This window comes from Anoplolepis gracilipes, chromosome 1 (assembly GCF_047496725.1).
Source record: "Anoplolepis gracilipes chromosome 1, ASM4749672v1, whole genome shotgun sequence".
In the NCBI taxonomy this organism is placed as follows: Eukaryota; Metazoa; Arthropoda; class Insecta; order Hymenoptera; family Formicidae; genus Anoplolepis; species Anoplolepis gracilipes.
The window spans coordinates 21,591,740-21,611,052 of NC_132970.1; the positions used below are offsets into that span (position 1 = coordinate 21,591,740).

Genomic DNA, 19,313 nt, shown 5'->3' on the forward strand with positions numbered 1-19,313 from the left:
TTATTGCGCAATAAGTATTATCGTATTTGGATGGAACAGATGTACCAAACAAGATTACGCTTCAATACATCATTCTCGACGCATTAAATCTACAGACATCAAATTTTAAAAGTGTTTTAAATATACTTTTTCCATGTTTCTGAACCAATTTATATCTAACATTGATCAAAAGTCAAGTGTCACTACTTTCTTCGTTAGGGTTAATTCTTTTGATTATTCGCGCTGATTTTTGACGCTCGTATGATCTTAAAGCGCATGTATATGTTAAATGCTTTAGAATTGCGCTCTTAAGGACGTGAAGTTAAACGGTCTCATGAGATTGAATATCTGCAAATTTAACTGCTGACTTTGCCCGATAGAACATTCCCTAGTTACTCACTAATGGGTTTCAGAAGCTTGCTATTGAATACATATGACATTTAAGTAAAATCACATTTTATTGTATCATATTAGATAAATCATGTTAGATTAGAATTGCTTGAATATATTTATCTTGTTAAAGCGCTTTCATATTGGGAAAACGACTCGTTTATAATATTTATTTGAATACTCAGAAAACGTTTTAAATTATAATTTTTTTATTTTGTATGATATATAAAAGAATATATTACAACACAAATAATTAAAAAAATATATTATTTGGGACAATAATTATATCTAATAATATTTTTTTTTCAATTATATTTGATACAGACGTACAAATAAATAAATAATATATTTATAGCAAAATACCATGTTATATTTTTTAATCGGAAATAAAAATTGGGACAAATTAAAATCAAATCTTTTATACTTATAATTAAAGTCAACAGTCAAAAATTGTGTTTTCACATGTATTTTGATAGCATTTTATATTTGAATTTTATAATATTAATATTTTCATATGTCATTTTATTTCATCGACCGATATAACAATAACTCGACATTTTTCAAACGCATATTTTGATCTTTGGAATTCTTTTTGTTGTCGAAGACTAAAGCGCTGCTTGCAAACTTTTCGCGGCTGTTGCTCGGATTCCTATATTGTATTCTTTTTCTACTCGATTGTACAAATAGTCGGAGCAAGCCATTTCGGACTTGAATATGTTTCACATGCGTCCACTATCTTTCCGACACACGCGGCATTATTTATCTCGACGTCTCGTCTTCGCAGCTACGTGCATTTAAATTATCTTTACTCGTGAAACGGAAACACGTGCAACGTTATAGCACACGTTTTGATTTATGAGAGCCCCGTAATAAATCCCGTTCTTAATGGATCGTACTGAAAAGATTTACTTCATACTTTCATATCAACCGATACAGTGCGATAATATAATATTATCTTAAAAAATCGATATGATTTCAAATTTTCACGAAACGAAATGTGTTACTGATAAGATATACATATATTGTATAACCTATATTTTTCATTGTACTTGCACCAACCTGATATGACAATTATCGTCTATAATTACCATAAAGAAAAAGATGAAAGAATATTCTACGATTCAAAGTCATCCACTCCAGTGTCATCAGTGTGACATTGGAGCAAACAAAATTTTTAATATTATTTTATATGATATTAAAACGATGACATCTATGACAAACTATATGCTTGCAATACGCGCGTGTCCCATTATTATTATACGCAAGCGGAAAACACATTATTCAATGAAATAATTAAATCGGCACTGAAATGCATAAAATCCAAGCGCTTTGCGGATATTATTTTTTTTCTCACCAGAACGTAAAGATCTATATACAACATTAATATTCCATTTTACTCTGAGAGCTCCTTTACCCGCTGGCGACAAATCCTTTGGAGAGACGAATAGATACGCGCGGCTTGCTCGTCAGAATTACTCTACCGCTCATTGTCTGACCTGAAACGCTTATTAATGTCGCGGCGTTCTGAAAGTGATAAATTGCTCCGGCGCGTATCACAGCGCGCGCGAACATTTTTCCGGAAAATGCCGGAAGGTCTTTGTGCATCCTCGCCTCTCTTCTGCGTCCTCATTTTTCACGGTTTTCAGTTATGCCAGGCGCTGATGAAATTGCCGAACGGCCGCGCGCGGCAAAGCGCGTCGATGGCTGCGAAGCGCGGAGGGGAGGGAATCTGTTTGCTCAGTTCTATTTACGAGAGGTATGCGCAACCGTATAAACCGTCGTGTTAATAGAATATCGTGCCCCATCCCAAAAGAGGCATATGGGAGCGCGGGATCGCAACCCGTTGCCTCGACATATCGTTTTCGTTATCGACCATGTCGCGCTATCCACGTGGGCGGAAGCTTATCTCCGCTCACGAAACATGCGCGTCCGCAAATTCGATCTCGCGCGATGTCTGCCATGAGATGATGTCTTAATCTTTTATGAAATCCCGCGAGAGAGAGAGAGAGAGAGAGACAGAGATAATCTAGCATTTATTTTTGAATATGGAGTGCCAATTGAATTTTCTGCTCTTTTTGACATTGTTCGATATTGTTCCCCTCGGAAATTACCACTGTTCTCGTTCGAGAAATAGGTAAGCATAAATAAATATTTTTCAATTTTAGTCGAAGTTGTTTGCACACATTTCGGTAATAGATATATTTCAATTTTTTTATTTTTCTACATTTTCATGACAAGGCGCGTTTTAGGAAAAAAAAATATTCTTTGAAACTCTTGCAAGATGTTCTGCAAAATAATGAATTGCTAAAACGTTGATTTTTTTCTCTCTTTTTTTTTTTTTTTTTTTTAATTTAAAACAAAGGTATGTAATTTTCCATGTGGAAAAATAAATTCACTCACATATGTGTTTACATATATTTATTACAATAATCTACGATCTACAAATTGTAGATTTTGCCTTATTTGATTTTGTTTTACAAATACAAGTAAGTTACGGAGCAGAGAATAATAAAAACAAATATCATTCCTCGATCTCGACTCGGGCAATTGCCATCGACATCGTTCGCCAGTCGTCGATTTAGCTGAACGGTAAAATCCAGCTTCTCGAACATAGCTAAAAGGGAATACGCGCTCATATTGCTGCGAGCCGATCGAGCGCATACCGCGACGAATTGCGACGAAGCGAGCAATGGAATAAAACGGCAAGAAAAGAACGGACCTTTCGGCAATGCATTTGATACCGAAATCGACGATACAATCCATTTCGAAATATCGCCTGTGCAGTTTCGGCCCAAGTACCACTGGAATAGAAACCGGTCGGAATACTATAGAGTATCGTAACAATGGGACACTCTGTACAGACATTTGCTCCCCTTTTCGCTATCATAACGGGAAATAAATATTGTTTCAGTGCCGGCCAAGATTCGACGCGTCGGCTTAACGCGATGAAATACAGCAAGATTGTGAGTAAAGCGTGAGCAATGTGCTTTGACATTAACTGCATTATCGCGTTCACTTTTCATGGCGCACGATCATTACTTCACATTAACGAGAGAGAGAGAGAGAGAGAGAGAAGAATTTTCGCTTTTCGCGTAATAATTCTCAAAGGGTAGGAAACACGTCGCGTCCTTTTGTGGCAATATATCCTCGCAAGAGGACTTGTAAGCTGACACGTGGTATGTGTTTTTAATGAGATTGTAAATGTTTTTGCGTACATCTATTCTTTCGAAAACTTTACGATTATATATTTTTAAATATTATTCATCTTAATTTAAATCTTACATTGTAGCGTATTAGCTTGCATATGACTTTTAAAAATTGAGAAATTGTTAGGACAATGCTTAGATACGACAAACAGGCGTACAAGGAATAAAGTCAGAAATCAGAACAGACATTGTTCTCGTTGCGACTAAATTTAAAGGCAAAGTAGAAAATTTCACTAGCGCGTTGTTTTCCACCGAGTTCAAAGCTACAGATCAAACAACTCGAATTACGTGCCCCGACTAGAAGGTACAAAGTTTGGAAAATCATCCGGCGAGTGGGCAGTGCCTGTATTGTTCTCGTGACCGGTGTTTACTTAACCCGTACCATGACTATAACAAGAAGTTATTGTTGCCATGGAGTGCAGAGAATGCAGAACCTTATTGAATTCGTGCAAGGTGCAGTGAGGAGGATAGCCTTTGCGTATTGGGAACGGAGCTCGATAGCTTTCATTTCCCGGTGTTCATCGAAAGTTGTGAGAGAATGCTTTATTGAATGGCGAGCAACTCCGAGGAATGTAAAAGTTTGCATAGAAAATGTAGAAATAAGCTATATAAATATACATAGAACATATATTTGAGATATACGTAATATGTAACACATATGTAAAAATTTTTCAATGTAATAACAAAATTATCATGTTAAAATAAATTTAACGCAATTTGTAGAGACATAAAGCAGCTAAATTTTGAAAATTAGATTTGTCAAAGTATCTCTGTCAAAATAGAATCGCGTGTATAACCGTTATTATATGTATTATATAAGACACTTTACACACATCTGTTTTTTTATCATATTCTATTATAATAAAAATTATCGATGTACATTGAGAATTTTACAAATGTTTATAATTTTATACTGGCTTTGTTTAAAATTTTTCATTTACTTCTATACTTTTCATAAAAGAATAGCGCAAACTGACAATATTTGCAGTGAATTAATTTCAACAGCTCATCGTTTCCAAGATACTGAACTTTTTTTGATCTCGTTACATCTTTGTTATACTCCGAACATCGTCATGCTATTTCCGCAATTTTCGCGTGTACCTCGTAACAATTTCAATTTCTACCTGCACCAAAGTCCCATCTTCTCCAGCATACAATGAAAAATTTTATCGGACGCGTTCTATCTCCCCCTTCTTGCTCGTGCACGGCCGTCTATTGGGATTTCCGATGCCACTTTCGTCCTTCCCCTTTCGACCTGCCCGCGTTCTTTTTCATCATATTCAGTTATTCTTCATTATATAATCCTTTGGGATTATGATAATGAAGATTTTCACACGATTGTCGAAATCTCCGTTAATAGCGAGTTGAGCGATTAAATCAAATAAAATCTGTGCAATGAGATGCATCATATAACAAATAAAATGTCATTAATTCTCTCTCTTTCTCTGTCTTTTTCTTAAAAGTTATTAAGTTAAGTTTATTAATTCTTTTTTAAAATTTTTTCGAGAATAACAAACAAATATATTATAGGTTTTAACAAAATGTTTTATTTCTTATACACATAATATTTTTTAATTATTTTTTTATAATGTAATCATATTACAAAGTTTAAAACTATATCTTTTAATTAAATTTTTTATAATATAATCATATCATAAAGTTTAATACACTTTATATATTTCTTCCTATAAGATATATTTTTTCTTATAAATATATTTTTTTCTATAAAGAATGTTATGTTAAAAATTAATTAAATATTAAAAAATGCAGTTATTAATTGTATTATACAAGCTAATGTTTACAATCTAGTTTATAATAGCAAGATATTAGAATTCTGTTAATTGGACGCTGTAGTAAACGTAGTCAGAAATGTATTAAACATACATTAAATAATATATATAGTACTTGATACGACAAAAGAAAACATGTAAAAAGTAGCGAAAAGACTGGAATTCCTTAATCTTGTCATTTTCAATGCTTGGTTTAAAGTCTTTTTTGCGCCAAATATTTTCAGTACGTTTTCTGAGGTCATATTTTTCATGCAAATTGTATGCTTATAATTTGCAAAGAGGTTATAAAGAAAATTCGTCATTTTGATAAACGTAGATTAAAACTCTAAATCGTTATTTTATGAAAAAATTGTATTTTTTTAAGTAAATAAATAAATCTTTAAATTTATATTTCTTATATTTTCAGATTAATAATAAAATAATTTTCTAAGCTTACTATTTATTGTCTAATTTTTAATTCAGACGAAAACGTAAAGTGTGGTCAGACTTGTGTCAAATATTGTATATTAATCTCCCAAATTAGACAAGATATTAATGCTAATTATTAGAGAGAAAGGCTTTATTTACGAGTTACTTTATTTCAAATAATAAAAAAAGTGATAAAACCTGAAATATAATTGTGATGAGGATTTTGAGGTTTACATTGGTCTACGTTTTCAAATCATTAATATTTAATCACTGAGTAGGTGAACTGAAAAGAGTTTGAAACAAAAATACTAGATTTAGCTACATATGTATGCATATATAATTACATATATATATATATATATATATATATACATATATTTTTAATTTATTTTTTAATATTCTAATATTTAAAAAAAATGCTATCCACGTGTTGTCGCGGATAAGCGCGTGATAACTGATATATGCATGCTGCTTTAATTGATATGGACAGTTTAAGAAATATTAAACACAAAGAGTATTTAAATGAAAATATTACAAATAATATTTTTAAAAAATTAAAATACTACTTAATAAAATTAATATTACAATTGATGATTAAAAATAAAAATATAATAAAAATAAAATAAAATCTAATAAAGATGCTTGTAAGCAAAAACTTGGTGAAAAGAAAGATAAAAGAAGTTTTGCTGAAAAATAGTGTTAGATGTCTTTTTATAATTAAATAAAAATGATTAAAAAGATATCATTTATAAAAATTTATAATAAAACTTTTATAAATTTGTTTATACATATAAATGATAATATCTAATAACATAGATTAATTAAACGATTAAAATGTATAACGCGTTTAGCGTACGTGTGCATTATGTGTTACTAACACATAATGCACAAAATGACAAAAGGAAATATAGATATACGCATTAATATATTTCTTTGTTTGCAAATAATTTACATGAATACAATATCAAAGTAGATAGTATTCTTAGCACGAACACCAGCGTGTCGTGTTTCATAAAAGCTAGATAGGATTGTAAATTGTGAACAACGATGTGGTGCTTTATAATTCTCAAAAGTTTGGGCTTAATCAAGTACTTATTACAATTACCTATGGCATGCGCAACTTTCACTCAGGCTGCTTCTGCTGTTTCTGATATTATAAAGTGAGTTCCGCGTCTAATCTCGTTTGAATGTACGTTACACTGTGTTTCCATATTCATCTAACTTCGACTTTGACTTTAGCATAAGTTATATAGCTCGGTCAATGTTTCGTTAGATAAGATTTGTTCACGGATTTACGTGCTTTGCTAAACTTCCTCGACAAAGGGTTACATTCTTTCGACAATATTTCTTCTGATAATTTTTGATAGAACACGTATAATATCTGCATATATTTAGGTGTTAGATATTTGCAAAAAATGTGAGATGAAATATTTAAATTTTTTTATAATTACTCTTTTACATAAATATTTAAGAAAAAAAAATTTTTATTGCAAAATTTTTTTCCAATAAAAATTAAATAGGTAAATTAGATAGAAGAAAAGTATATATTTAAAACATAAAATGTTATTTAAAATGAAATTATTTTAAAATATGTAGATACAAAAGAAAGATTTTATTTGCATGCAGAAAATTTTAATGCTTTTAAAATGTTTTTAATTGAATTATAAGTTTTATCATGCTTTAAAAATATAAATTTTAATTGTTAATTATTTATGAATTAAATAAATTATTATGTGATTTCCCAGATTACTGTCATTAAAATAGTCTTTATATATAAATTAAGTAAGCCGTAGCTTAACGTTTTGAATTTTATAATAAAAAAAATTCATTTTTGTCATAAAGTAGAGGCCACAACAACTCTTAATTTATTATTGATTATCGTATGGGATTATTTACATATAAGATTAAGATTTACGCCCGCAGGGCAAACGTAAAGTACCTACAAACAATTGTTATGTGATTGTAGGTGATATCTAAAAAAATAATTTCAAAGTTTTATTTTTAAAATTTTTTTTCTTAAATGAAAAGATGTTTTCGCAGAATTGCCTTATATGTATTTTCAACATCACCATCTCAAAGTGGACATATTTTGTTTCAGGTTCAAGTATTGCTAGCGTGGTAACAGGAAGCAAGCCGACAAGATCTTGGGACAAGCCTCAGTTCGACGATATTGCACCGCGAAATGTCACTGCTATCGTCGGCCAGACGGCGGAGCTGAATTGTTATGTCAAGCATCCAGGCGATCGTGTGGTGAGTGATATTTTCATGCTACATTTGTTACATATTTACTGTTTTTTCTCTGGATAGGAATGATAAAAATTCTGGGATGAAATACCAGAAGGAGAAAATTTTCGTGGACAATTTTCTTGATTTTTTGCCTAATAACTATTTGTTATTTACTTAACACAAAAATTATCATAACAATTTTGTAGCATATATAAATTAATGGTTTATATGATATAAAAGCGTAAAGATATTTGATTGTATAAAGTCTAATTAAAATCTCATTTAAAAAAAGTAAAATATGTGACGTTCGCGTACATTATATTTCATTCCGTATTACTTCACACATTATCACGTCGAGCTGCTATTTCGTGTTACCATTGATTTAATCACGTTGATTAATGTTGCGAAATTGCTAGTTTGAAAAACGATAGAGCACAATTTCCGCGGTATAGCTCTCATACAACGTTAAGTTTTCGTGTTACTTCAAAATACCTGAAACAGAGATCCGAGATTATGGTATATGAACTTGTGGCTTTATGTACTTGCGGGAATTGTAGAACCGCACGCTACAGAAAAATCGATTAAAAAGATAAAAATTTTTCTGTCAAAGAGCGCTCCTAATGTAAGTAAATTACACACATGGGTCATATATTTGACAAGCTTATACAACGCAATGTAATTGAACTTTAATCGATATGCGATTCAATTAATTACTTCATCAATGACCATATTTGCCTTCGGACAACGTAATTGGAAACATAAAAATTTCTTTGGAATATACTATTCTATATTTATATTACAATAACAAATAATTGATTTCCCCATCTACAATTAATATCGCGTAATTGCAAAGTCGCGTCGCGATTGCGCGGAAACTTGGCGCGCATCGGTATGGAAATCTCTCTCTCAGAAGAACGTTTATCGTTAGGGGATGCAAATGGGACAGCGGAACTCTCAAAGTCTCGACAAGTGAACAATAACACGGTCCCGAGTTCGCCGCTAACTGCAAACAGTTGCAGAGAACTCGCGCGATCCAACGTGTTGTGCAACAACGGCAGCGTTTTCACGGCAGGTCCGCGTGGAGAGTAACAGCGGAATAAAAACACGCGGAGACATTCTTGCATGGGTTGCATTCACAACGGTCGGCAAGAAACGCAGCGAGGAGGTTCCGGCCTGATTAAATGCAAATCTCGCCATTATTATGGCATCCGCGCGCAGAATGCAACGCAGTCTCTTAACGTCGCTATTCAATCAACAGGCGTAAAAAGATTACATTTCGTTCCTTAATTAAATAAAACTGTTCGTACGTTGATTTCGCACGAATTATATTCTCATTAGATTTCAACGTTTTGATTGATGAGTTTCATGTTTTTCTAACAATAAAATTTAATCTTAATCTTTAGGGTAGTGCTTTCATGATCGCCTGTAAAAAGCATTTATCGACGTCGTTACACTTTATCGATTTGCCGCAAATTGTTTTGAGTATTATCTTCGACAGACATTAACGGATCGTTAAACTTTAACGACCACACTAGTGCACTGCAGATACATGGAAAGTCGAATGTTCAATTCTCACTTCGCGAGAGATTCAAGTTGGAAACACTTGCAACGGAATACCGTCATTTAACTTAGTTGCTTGTTTAAGATTATGTTTATTACAATGTTCTTAATAATTAATATTTCAGCTTAACAGTTTAAATATTTTTATTATTATTGTACAGATCTCCTTACGAGACATTATTAATTGTTTTTGAAAAATTATTATTTTTCATAACTCTATGTTTTTCTTTTTTGTAATATCTATCTAAAATAACATTCCAAGTACATTACGAGAATATCATATAAAATATTTAATTGACCAATTGATTTCTACTTATTTTATTTAATCAAACATTCTTTTGAAAGCATCTGTGCAAGTTAGCTTTCTCTTTTTATAATCTGAAATTTCAAGCATTACTTTTAAAACTTTAGATCGGATTTGTATGCAATTTAAATGTAAATTTTAATTTTGCAATAAATTCAGTAAAGCATTTTAAACAAACATATTAGAACAGTAATTTCAGATGATTTGCGTTTAATTAACTTTTTGTTAAGTTTAACAAGAAATGTTTCTTCCTTTATGACTATTTGCAAATACAAACGAGCAGAGTCGGTTATTGTTTGATCTTGGATACTTTGAATGTTGAATGAACTAGATCGTTTGTGTCGTTTGCATTGTCTAAACCTTGTTGCCTGTTTTGTAAAAGAAAGGGCCCTTTAGGTTCATTAACACTTTACACAGCACTGGCGATATATATATTTCTGATAGAATAATTGTTTTGGGACGTAAATGATGTATAAATGTTTGCATATTTGATCAAAAAAATTTATTGTTCTTTGCTTAATATATATATATATATATATATATATATATATATATATATATATATATATATATATATATATATATATATATATATATTCGTATCGGACAATTTTCGCTCGTGTATATATGAATTTATAAAAACGTACAAATGTGCAAAGTTTAAAATAAACAATTATCTGTTAATTACGCAAAACTCTCAATTCTCAGTTAATCTGCGTCAATTACATTATCTGACTTGTGTCAAACCGCACGGTTTCAGGAATATTCGGTACGTCGGACGGCAAATCGGATTCGATTTATACATAAATGCTCGCATAATTATGAGTGTTTATCCGAGTTAGCATACATATCGGCGCGATATCAATATGCACATTAAATTCATTAAAGTTGCGTAATGAACAATTGAGGTTTAATGTTTATTTTGCACTGCATATTCGCGTATTACTGCACCCTAGAGCGTATAATACGTTCATGTGTATGTATATAGGGGAAGCGCGTTATACATTATTAATATCATTCGTTCAATTTTAATAACGCGCAATCACATTCGCGCTAGTTTTATAATATTTAAATAAAATTGTTAACACTCTACTTATTAGCTGACTCCATTTGCAACAAAACATCTTTTATTAATTAATCGATATACAGGGTGTCTCATAACTAATGAGCCAACGCTCGTGAGTGGGTAGAGTACAGTGAACTAAACAAAAAAGTATTAAATCATTTTGCGATTTTCGCAATAATTATTAAAATATTAATTAAAAACGCTTAGCGAACAATATTATACATATCTACAAGATGTCCGGTAATAATCGTCCCAACTCTCTAGAGCAGATAGAGCAAGTCAAACTGAACATAAAAGTCCTGTATGATTTTGCGATTAGCGCAATAATTATTGAACTATTAATTAAATACGCTCAGGGTATGCTGAGCGCTATATGCGGCGCGCGATCATACGCTGAGCGTTTCTAATTATTTTAATAATTATTGCGAAAATCGCAAAATGATACAGGACTTTTATGTTCAGCTTGATCTGCTCTATCAGCCCTAGAGAAGTGCGACAATTATTACCGGACATCTTGTACATATGTATAATATTGTTTGCTAAGCGTTTTTAATTAATATTTTAATAATTATTGCGAAAATCGCAAAATGATCTAATACTTTTTTGTTCAGTTCACTATACTCTACCTGTTCACGAGCGTTGTTCGTTAGTTATGAAACACCCTGTATAAATTAATAATATGTTCTCCATTTTATTATAATAATACATTGAACATTGTCTTGCGGAATTAATGTTATTTAATCGACATTATATCGTCGATAATATGTTTTGTATGGAAATTATGTTTCTGTAAAGTTTCAAATAACAAAGAAGATATCTAATAAAGGTATAATTAACGGCTTAAAAAGATTCTAAAAGAGAGTTGGTTACAGAGTTTTTATTTTCAGCAAGCTTTGTGTTTAACGAGGGCGATCATTTGTGTTCAACGTTTCTTAGATATACGCAACGTCTGCAATCTCGGTAGGACGGCACACAACATCGTTATCAAAGAGTTTTATTATTTTGAAACGGAACAATCGTCCTCTTACTTTAACGCGTCATTGGGCACACCCGACTGTCGTAACAAGAAAGACGGTCGTTAAACCACTTGTCTTCGCTCGCTCCTGAAATTCTCGAGAGTGCACGCGCCACATTGTAGGTTCATTCATCCGCGTCATGTGTGTATGTGTGCGTATATGTATGGGTGTATATACATGGTGTCCACATTTTGTCTCTCGATGAAGAATAATTGGCAAAAATTCTACAACGGCATTATTTGTAATTAAAATAATTTTATTTGTGTTATTTTTCTTCTAAAATTTGACTCTGATACTTTAAAATATAATATCTTAGAAAGAAATAAAAAATTTACTTAAAGCAAAACAAGAAAAATACAAAACTTTAATTACTTTTTTTTTTTATAAAAATCTTTTCGTACGTTTCTCCTTTAGAATTTTTAAGCGCTTTTTAAGCTTTAGAAGATGACTTTTTGGAAATTGAAGTGAAACACCCGATATATACACCGTATGAAAGTGTGTATGTATTTAATGATCATCTTGGTTGCACAAGGGCTGCCTTTAATTGGTAGACGCAAGATCCTAGGTATACTAGAAGAAGCAAGAATGGGGATTGCGAGGGTGGTTATCCCCGGCTGAGCGTCCTCAGTGCTGGCAAATGAACCGATCAAGCATACCCGGCCAAGTGGTTGCTGAGAGTATCGAGTCAGACCGCCCGCCACTACGTCTATGATATGTCGCGTACAGCATACACGTAACTGGCACAAACCTCTCAAAATACGTATGCACGTTGCTGTTATGTTGGTAAGTGTGGATAGCTGGCGAAGATCAAAGGATAAGTGTCGGAAGACAACTACCAAATTGAATAAAGCGACAAATGTAACTTTAATGCTGTAAACGGTTTGTCTTAGCCGATGTAGTTTGAACGTTAAAGTGAATTTCGACGATTGTCCTATGTGTGCTTTTAGATATTATTATTAATTTTTAAATTATTAAAAAGAAAAATAGAAATATGATATCGTCACGATGGTCGAAAAATTGAATAATTTATTTTTAACTAAATTGCTAAAATATTTTAATAACTATAATGGATGAAATATAATATTGAAAAGGCATCGGTTATTAATGTTTCCAATAACATCATAAAACACGATAGTTAATAGATTTAATATATTTGAAACCAATGTTCTCTCTCTCTCTCTCTCTCCCCGCGCGCGCGCTCGAATATAAAATAATATTGAAAAGTGAGCATGTTTCGTTTAATTAACAACAGTTTTAATCGGCGATTTTATAGCAGAAAGAAAGCTAACCAAAGTATACTGTATTTCTCACCGCAACCAAGCTTGTAAGCGGAACAGCCGGCTTGATTGTAAAATGGATCGGAAGTAATCTGTTTAATCGAGCCCTTCCCATCGCATGTACTATCTGAAATAGTTCGAATGGCTTAGGCTTAATCGTGTATCTACGTATCACTTTGACGATACTGTTGAAGGAATTCCGATACATGCTACAAGGGTTAACATTCGATTGTGCGAATCGGCTTTGCATTTTGATTAGGCATAGCGGAAGGCACCAAGTTCTGTCGTTTCTCATCTCATTATGCGACATTAAATCTCTATTGCTGGTAGAATGAAGAGCGAGTACTTGAAACATATAATACTCTGACGTGATATCGGCGAAAAATTTCATTTTAATCGTTAAAAATACGGGCAACCCAAGCTAACGTTTCATCCACTTAACGGGGGTATTAAATAATAAATCAACAACGGGTAGGCGAGCATCGTAAACCGATCCGTTTTCCATTTAACAATTTGCACGTTTTACGCGATACCATATTCCGCTTCTCCAAATCAATAAAGCAGAAATGAGTCACGACGGATATGTGTAAAATTCAGCGGTATAAACTGTTTGCTATTTACAGAGTGTTCCGCCGATATGCATTGTTTATCTCACTATAAAATGCAACGATCATAGCTGTACAAATTTTATGTTTTGCATTTTTATATTTAAAACGCTGAATGCTACGTATAGTAAACGCTGCACAAAAAACTCAACACCGTTGCGATAAACGTTGAATTTTGCATTAGATTGCTATTATATGAAAAAAGTCTTTCTTTGCAACAAAGCTATATTAGTCCAGTTTTCTATTAACGTTATGTTGAATAATGATAGCTGTTGGAAGCCTGTTTTGTACCTATCATCAAATATCAAGCTTCATAACGTAACATTTATGTTGGCACGTTTTCAGGCTATCAAACAAAATGCAAAATTTATACTCACACGTCAATAACCAGCGATTAATAACCATTTCAATTGTTCTTATTAAACGTCAACAATCTCATATCGCATTTCGTTTGAAAAACGCACTCATTCATGCCGCGTAATCTCCGCCATTATCCGCGACCGTACTCTTTTTTTTTTTTGTCAATCTACCGCGGTCTATTTCGAATGTCCGTCATTCGAAAATAAAAGCACAGCGTACAATATGGGAACCGCCCGAAGGTATTTCCCGGCGACACCCTTTCACATCGCGCCGCTAACTCCGATAATTGATTTAGCGGTGGATCAGGAACGTAATACATATAACTGCTCCGCGCGACGGCACCGACGGAGTGGGGGGGAGGGGTTGGAGGGAAGAGGGTACCGTTTAAACTTAGTTTAATTAAACCGTGGATTTATTGGGCACCGCTTGATACACGCACACGAAGGCACCGGCTATAGTAACAGACGACAAGAGGGTACACGGACGTACCCTCTTGTCGGGAGGAAGGGGGCAAAAGCGGAAGACAAAGTGGAGGGGTGAAGCTCAATGTTGAAGGGGTAGGTCAGGGAGAGAAGGAGCGAGGGAAAATGCTACACGTGTCTACGATCCGTCCGGTTATCGTTGTGTGGGTGCATATATATATATATATATATATATAGGCTATACAGACACGGGGGGTAAAGTCCTCCAAATGTCCCCGGGAGAGATATCGCGCGGTATCAATTGGGATAATGGCACCACTAAAGATTCGCGAAGAAATCGGTTTTGTGCCAGTTTCGTGACGAGGTGCAGGCAGCGAGGGAGATATCTCTCTTCTCGAAAATGTCACGGGATCGGCCGCGATGCATATTCAGCGGAATGAATTGCGCTTTAATGAAGGCTGCCGACGGCTCTCGGGACGGGGCCGACGTGAAATGTACATCGCCGAGGGCGAGCTCGCGATTAATTGGGGTCGAGGAGGGACGAGACGAGAAGCATTCGGACGTTGCTCCTCGGTTTACCCAGAAATGATTGCTCGATTATTTTCGATAGTTAGTTTTTGTCCCGAATTGACGTTGTGTTGAGAAATCAATCACGTCGTGCGCGGTTAACGGATATTCCTTTCCGCCTCACTAGGATTTTTAAGAGCAGTGTTTAAGTCGTTTTTTTCGAAGAACTTTACCGACAGTGTAGCAAAACTTTTAACTACATTTGTCGAAAACTAATGTCTTTTAGACGTCTTCTTAATTCGTCCGCATGATTTTTTAATTTGCTAGTGCAAAATATTGATTTGAATAGCTTTAATCGTTGCAATGTTATTAGTTGTAGGTTTGACAAAATGCCGAAAATATTATTATGCAGAAAGAGACATATATATATATATATATATAATATATATATATCAGTAATGTAACGTTTCTAAAACACTGTACATTGTGAAAGCTCGGCTTTCAGACAGAGTTAAAATCACTAATATACGTATTTAAGGAGTTGAAATACATATGTAATTAAGTTGGTTCCCGTTGAAACGTATTCAATTACTAGCAACTCATTACATGAACTACGAATACTGGTTTCTAATTATTCGATGCTTTTACTTTGCAGATTCAATTAGCATATTTCACTTGCAATCTTTAATAATTGATGCAATAGTCTTATAATAATTAATACTAATTTAGTATCGAAAATGATTTCATAATTGTGGAAGAAAATATCTAATTATTTGAAAAGAATCTAATTAAGCTGACAAATTATATCGCTTTAATTAGATTCATTTGCTTCATTATAAATATATTCTTTATTTTTATAAGACAGCTCTTAATTAATATCCTATGTAAAATAATCATTAATATAAAGCAAGACACATCTAATAATAATATAGCAGAAACTATCTGATATATTTTAAATCTATTATTTTTTAATTAATCGTTATTTATATCTATAAACATTAATTTTGTATTTATAATTTAATTAGAATCGTTTTAATGACTCTGTCATAGCGCTTTAATAATTTTTAGCCTTTATTTGTCTCCTCCCATTTTCTTCTCCCTCTCATCTTCGAGAACGTTCTTTCATTTTATCTCTCGATAAAAGGGATTTGACCCTTTGAGTACTTCTACAAGTACCATTATCTTTCATGGAAAATTTTCTTAAGATTATTACCTTGTAACCTACAAAATTTGACGAATACAGAGACATTTTTGACTTTTAATTTACTGCACCCTTGTTTGTAGTTAATTAATCAGCATGCTTAAGATACTTTCGAGAATGAAGAGAAACTATTATGTTTTTCTTATAGAAGGATTTATTAACACGATTGCGAAAGAGTATTTGTATAATAATGATAATAAAAGGGCTGAGTAGACCTTTATTTTGCATTCTTGAGTGAGCACTGACTTGCATTTTTTATTGATTCACGTTGTATAGAGGCCGCATATGGTTAAAGTGGAAATTTTCACGGACTTCTAGAGCAAGAAAACATACGCAATAAATTTAGATCGGAAGTTTCTACCATATACATGTAGAACTTATTACGATTAGATTACGTGAATTTGAGAAAATGAGTTTACAAGTATAATAAGTGTTTGAAAGAAAAACTAAATTTAGCTATATATTTTGTGTAAATATGACAAGTTGTACTGGAAAAGTCAAAGCGAAACATTTTTACTCGCAAAGCCGTAATAAAAGAATAAAAAAAATATCCAATCGTCGGTGCGGATACGAAACTCACTCTAGTAATCCTCGGCAAGATGGAGTGTTTGTGAACGAGAGCATTCTCTAGGATTTCCGCCAAAAGCGTCTTTCGATTACGAACCTCTGTCCTAAAGTTTGCTCAGTGGACGAAGAGTCCTGTCCATTACCCAACTGAACCTCTACTACTACGCTGCTGATTCCCAATATCTCAAACGAAGTGTCAATCGAACGTAGAACAGAAACTATTGCCGCAGTTTTAACACAGGAGATATAAATAATAACACTGCTATGCTGAATGCAGAAAATAAAGAATATTTGACGAAAATTTATAATAATCACATTAAAGAATAAAAAAAATTATTTATGTAATTACATTTCTCTTTAATAATATAAGGAAGCAAACTAAGAGAAAAAAATCTGCAGTTGTTTCCTTGTTTAATTTTAATCAAAACTAAAAGGGATAAATTTTTTGTGAAGAGACTAGGGGATGTTTTTTATAAAGTGTATTGTAAGTATCTAGTTGTTTTATTTATGTGAATAGAACACGCGCGGAATTAACAATAATGGCTAGCAAGAACAAGTAGAGCGGATTCTTTGTTTTCGATTCAACAGAAAGAAGAACAACAGCTCGTAAAAAACGATTTCATTCAATTACCTTTATCTGTATTTATTGTGACCGACGAAAGGCTAATCGGATATAATTGGCACCCGTTCCTTAGAGATTGTCCTCGAAAGACGCCTCTATAGAATTAGCCTCCTCTTGCGACTGCTTCTAAGTCTTCGTTTGTCGCGGAATTTATCGTGACGTTTGCCCCAAATCCAACGAAACGAAGAAGTTCAAAGTTGGCTAAGCTGTCACGATTTCTTTGCAAGCAGATTAATGACAGTGATCTTTGTTATATTGGTTGGTAGTAATTGGCAATGTGCAGAGAAAAGCAACTTTTGTCATAAAGACATGTTCATCAACCTAGTTTTGTCTTTCACGCTTACTTTCTCAGATGAAAAATACAATACAAATGCATATATAGGCTCTTTATTGATTTAGTTTTTGTACAAAAATCTGGACCTTTTTATAAAATTTCATTTTATAATACAAAGCGTCCCATTTTAATTCCGCGCTTAATAAAAAGGTTGATTTTATGAAAAGCGCAACATATATACATGTTATTGACATTTATGAACATATGTTGAGAATTATTCGAGTACTTTAGAGTTTTAAATTTATAAAAATATATATGTAATGTTTTATATCACACACGTAATAAATACTAATTGTAAGTCTCTAGTAATTAACATTATTTATTAATAAATAATAAAATTGTTAAGAAAACATTTTTAAATATACCTATACCGTACTTACATATACGCGATATTTAGAAATTATCTCTATGTATAATCTCTCTGTATTAATCCCTGTAAATAACCTCTAACATGTGGGAGGGAAGCGTGTCAAAATATACAGAAATATATAAATAGATTTATTCGTTCGAAAATAATTATTGAAAAAGATCGTAACTGTGTATTTTAACGCGCTTATATGTAGTTACGTGTTATTTACGTGTTATTGAAAACTGCATTAATGAATGACGATCAATCACCTGTCATATCCTTTCAAACTATGGCAACCATACCAGCATTGCTGACACATCAAGTTCATTATTCACTGACACATTATTCGCATGTAATCTATCATATTTTCCCAAAATAAAGTAACCTATGAAATAAAAATGCAGAAAAAAGCCAGTAAAAAAATTTCTATTTTCGATAAATAATTTGAATCGAATTTGAAGAGGCGAATCCCTGAGGAACGTGTAATTCGCTCGAATATCGCGGAGTAAATTCGACGCGCAAACAAAACATCAAACGGGTCAGTCAAGGGAACATTCCCAAAGCCAATTCCGAGAGCGGCTATTAACCACAACGGACAGGAACGACGCTTGCTGGTATACAATACGAATGAAACACACGAAGTAAACGGCATTATTGAAAGGCGATGCGCGCCGGTGTAACGCCTGTCTGTACCACTGAGAGGACGACGCCACTCAGAGAATTATTGTCCTTAATTAGCTTTACTTACGCTTACGACGACCAATGCGGAGTGAAGTGCCGGAATAATCCTCACGGCTATCCCGTATCGTTCTATCCGCGCAGCGATGCCAAAAGCTCTTATTCGATCGAATGCACTATACACCATTAAGCAATCTTTCCCTTGACGTTTAGAAAGAATAATATAAGCTTGGTAAAATATTTAACGATAATATTACATTTTAATATTAATACTAAAATATATACATATATATCATGTAGATGCAAATAATTTTTACAATTTCTGTGTAATTGCGCGAAGAGCAAATTTATTTTTATTTTTGGTTAAAAATATAGCAACTTTTTGCTGGGAAAACAACATTTTACTGCTATGGTTTTCATAATATAAAAAATTTATTAAAAAATTA

The 19,313-nt window shown here is 32.9% G+C and overlaps 1 protein-coding gene across 4 annotated transcripts in view; it reads left to right on the top strand.

Moving 5' to 3' along the window:
* LOC140671816 (protein amalgam) overlaps positions 1 to 19,313 on the top strand; it is a 218,230-nt gene that overhangs the window by 86,521 nt on the left and 112,396 nt on the right. For all 4 annotated transcript variants that reach the window (XM_072903441.1, XM_072903461.1, XM_072903451.1 and 1 more), the window contains exon 3: positions 7,872 to 8,023. In XM_072903441.1, coding sequence (XP_072759542.1) covers positions 7,872 to 8,023 — 152 coding nt within the window. The remainder of the gene's footprint in view (positions 1 to 7,871; positions 8,024 to 19,313) is intronic.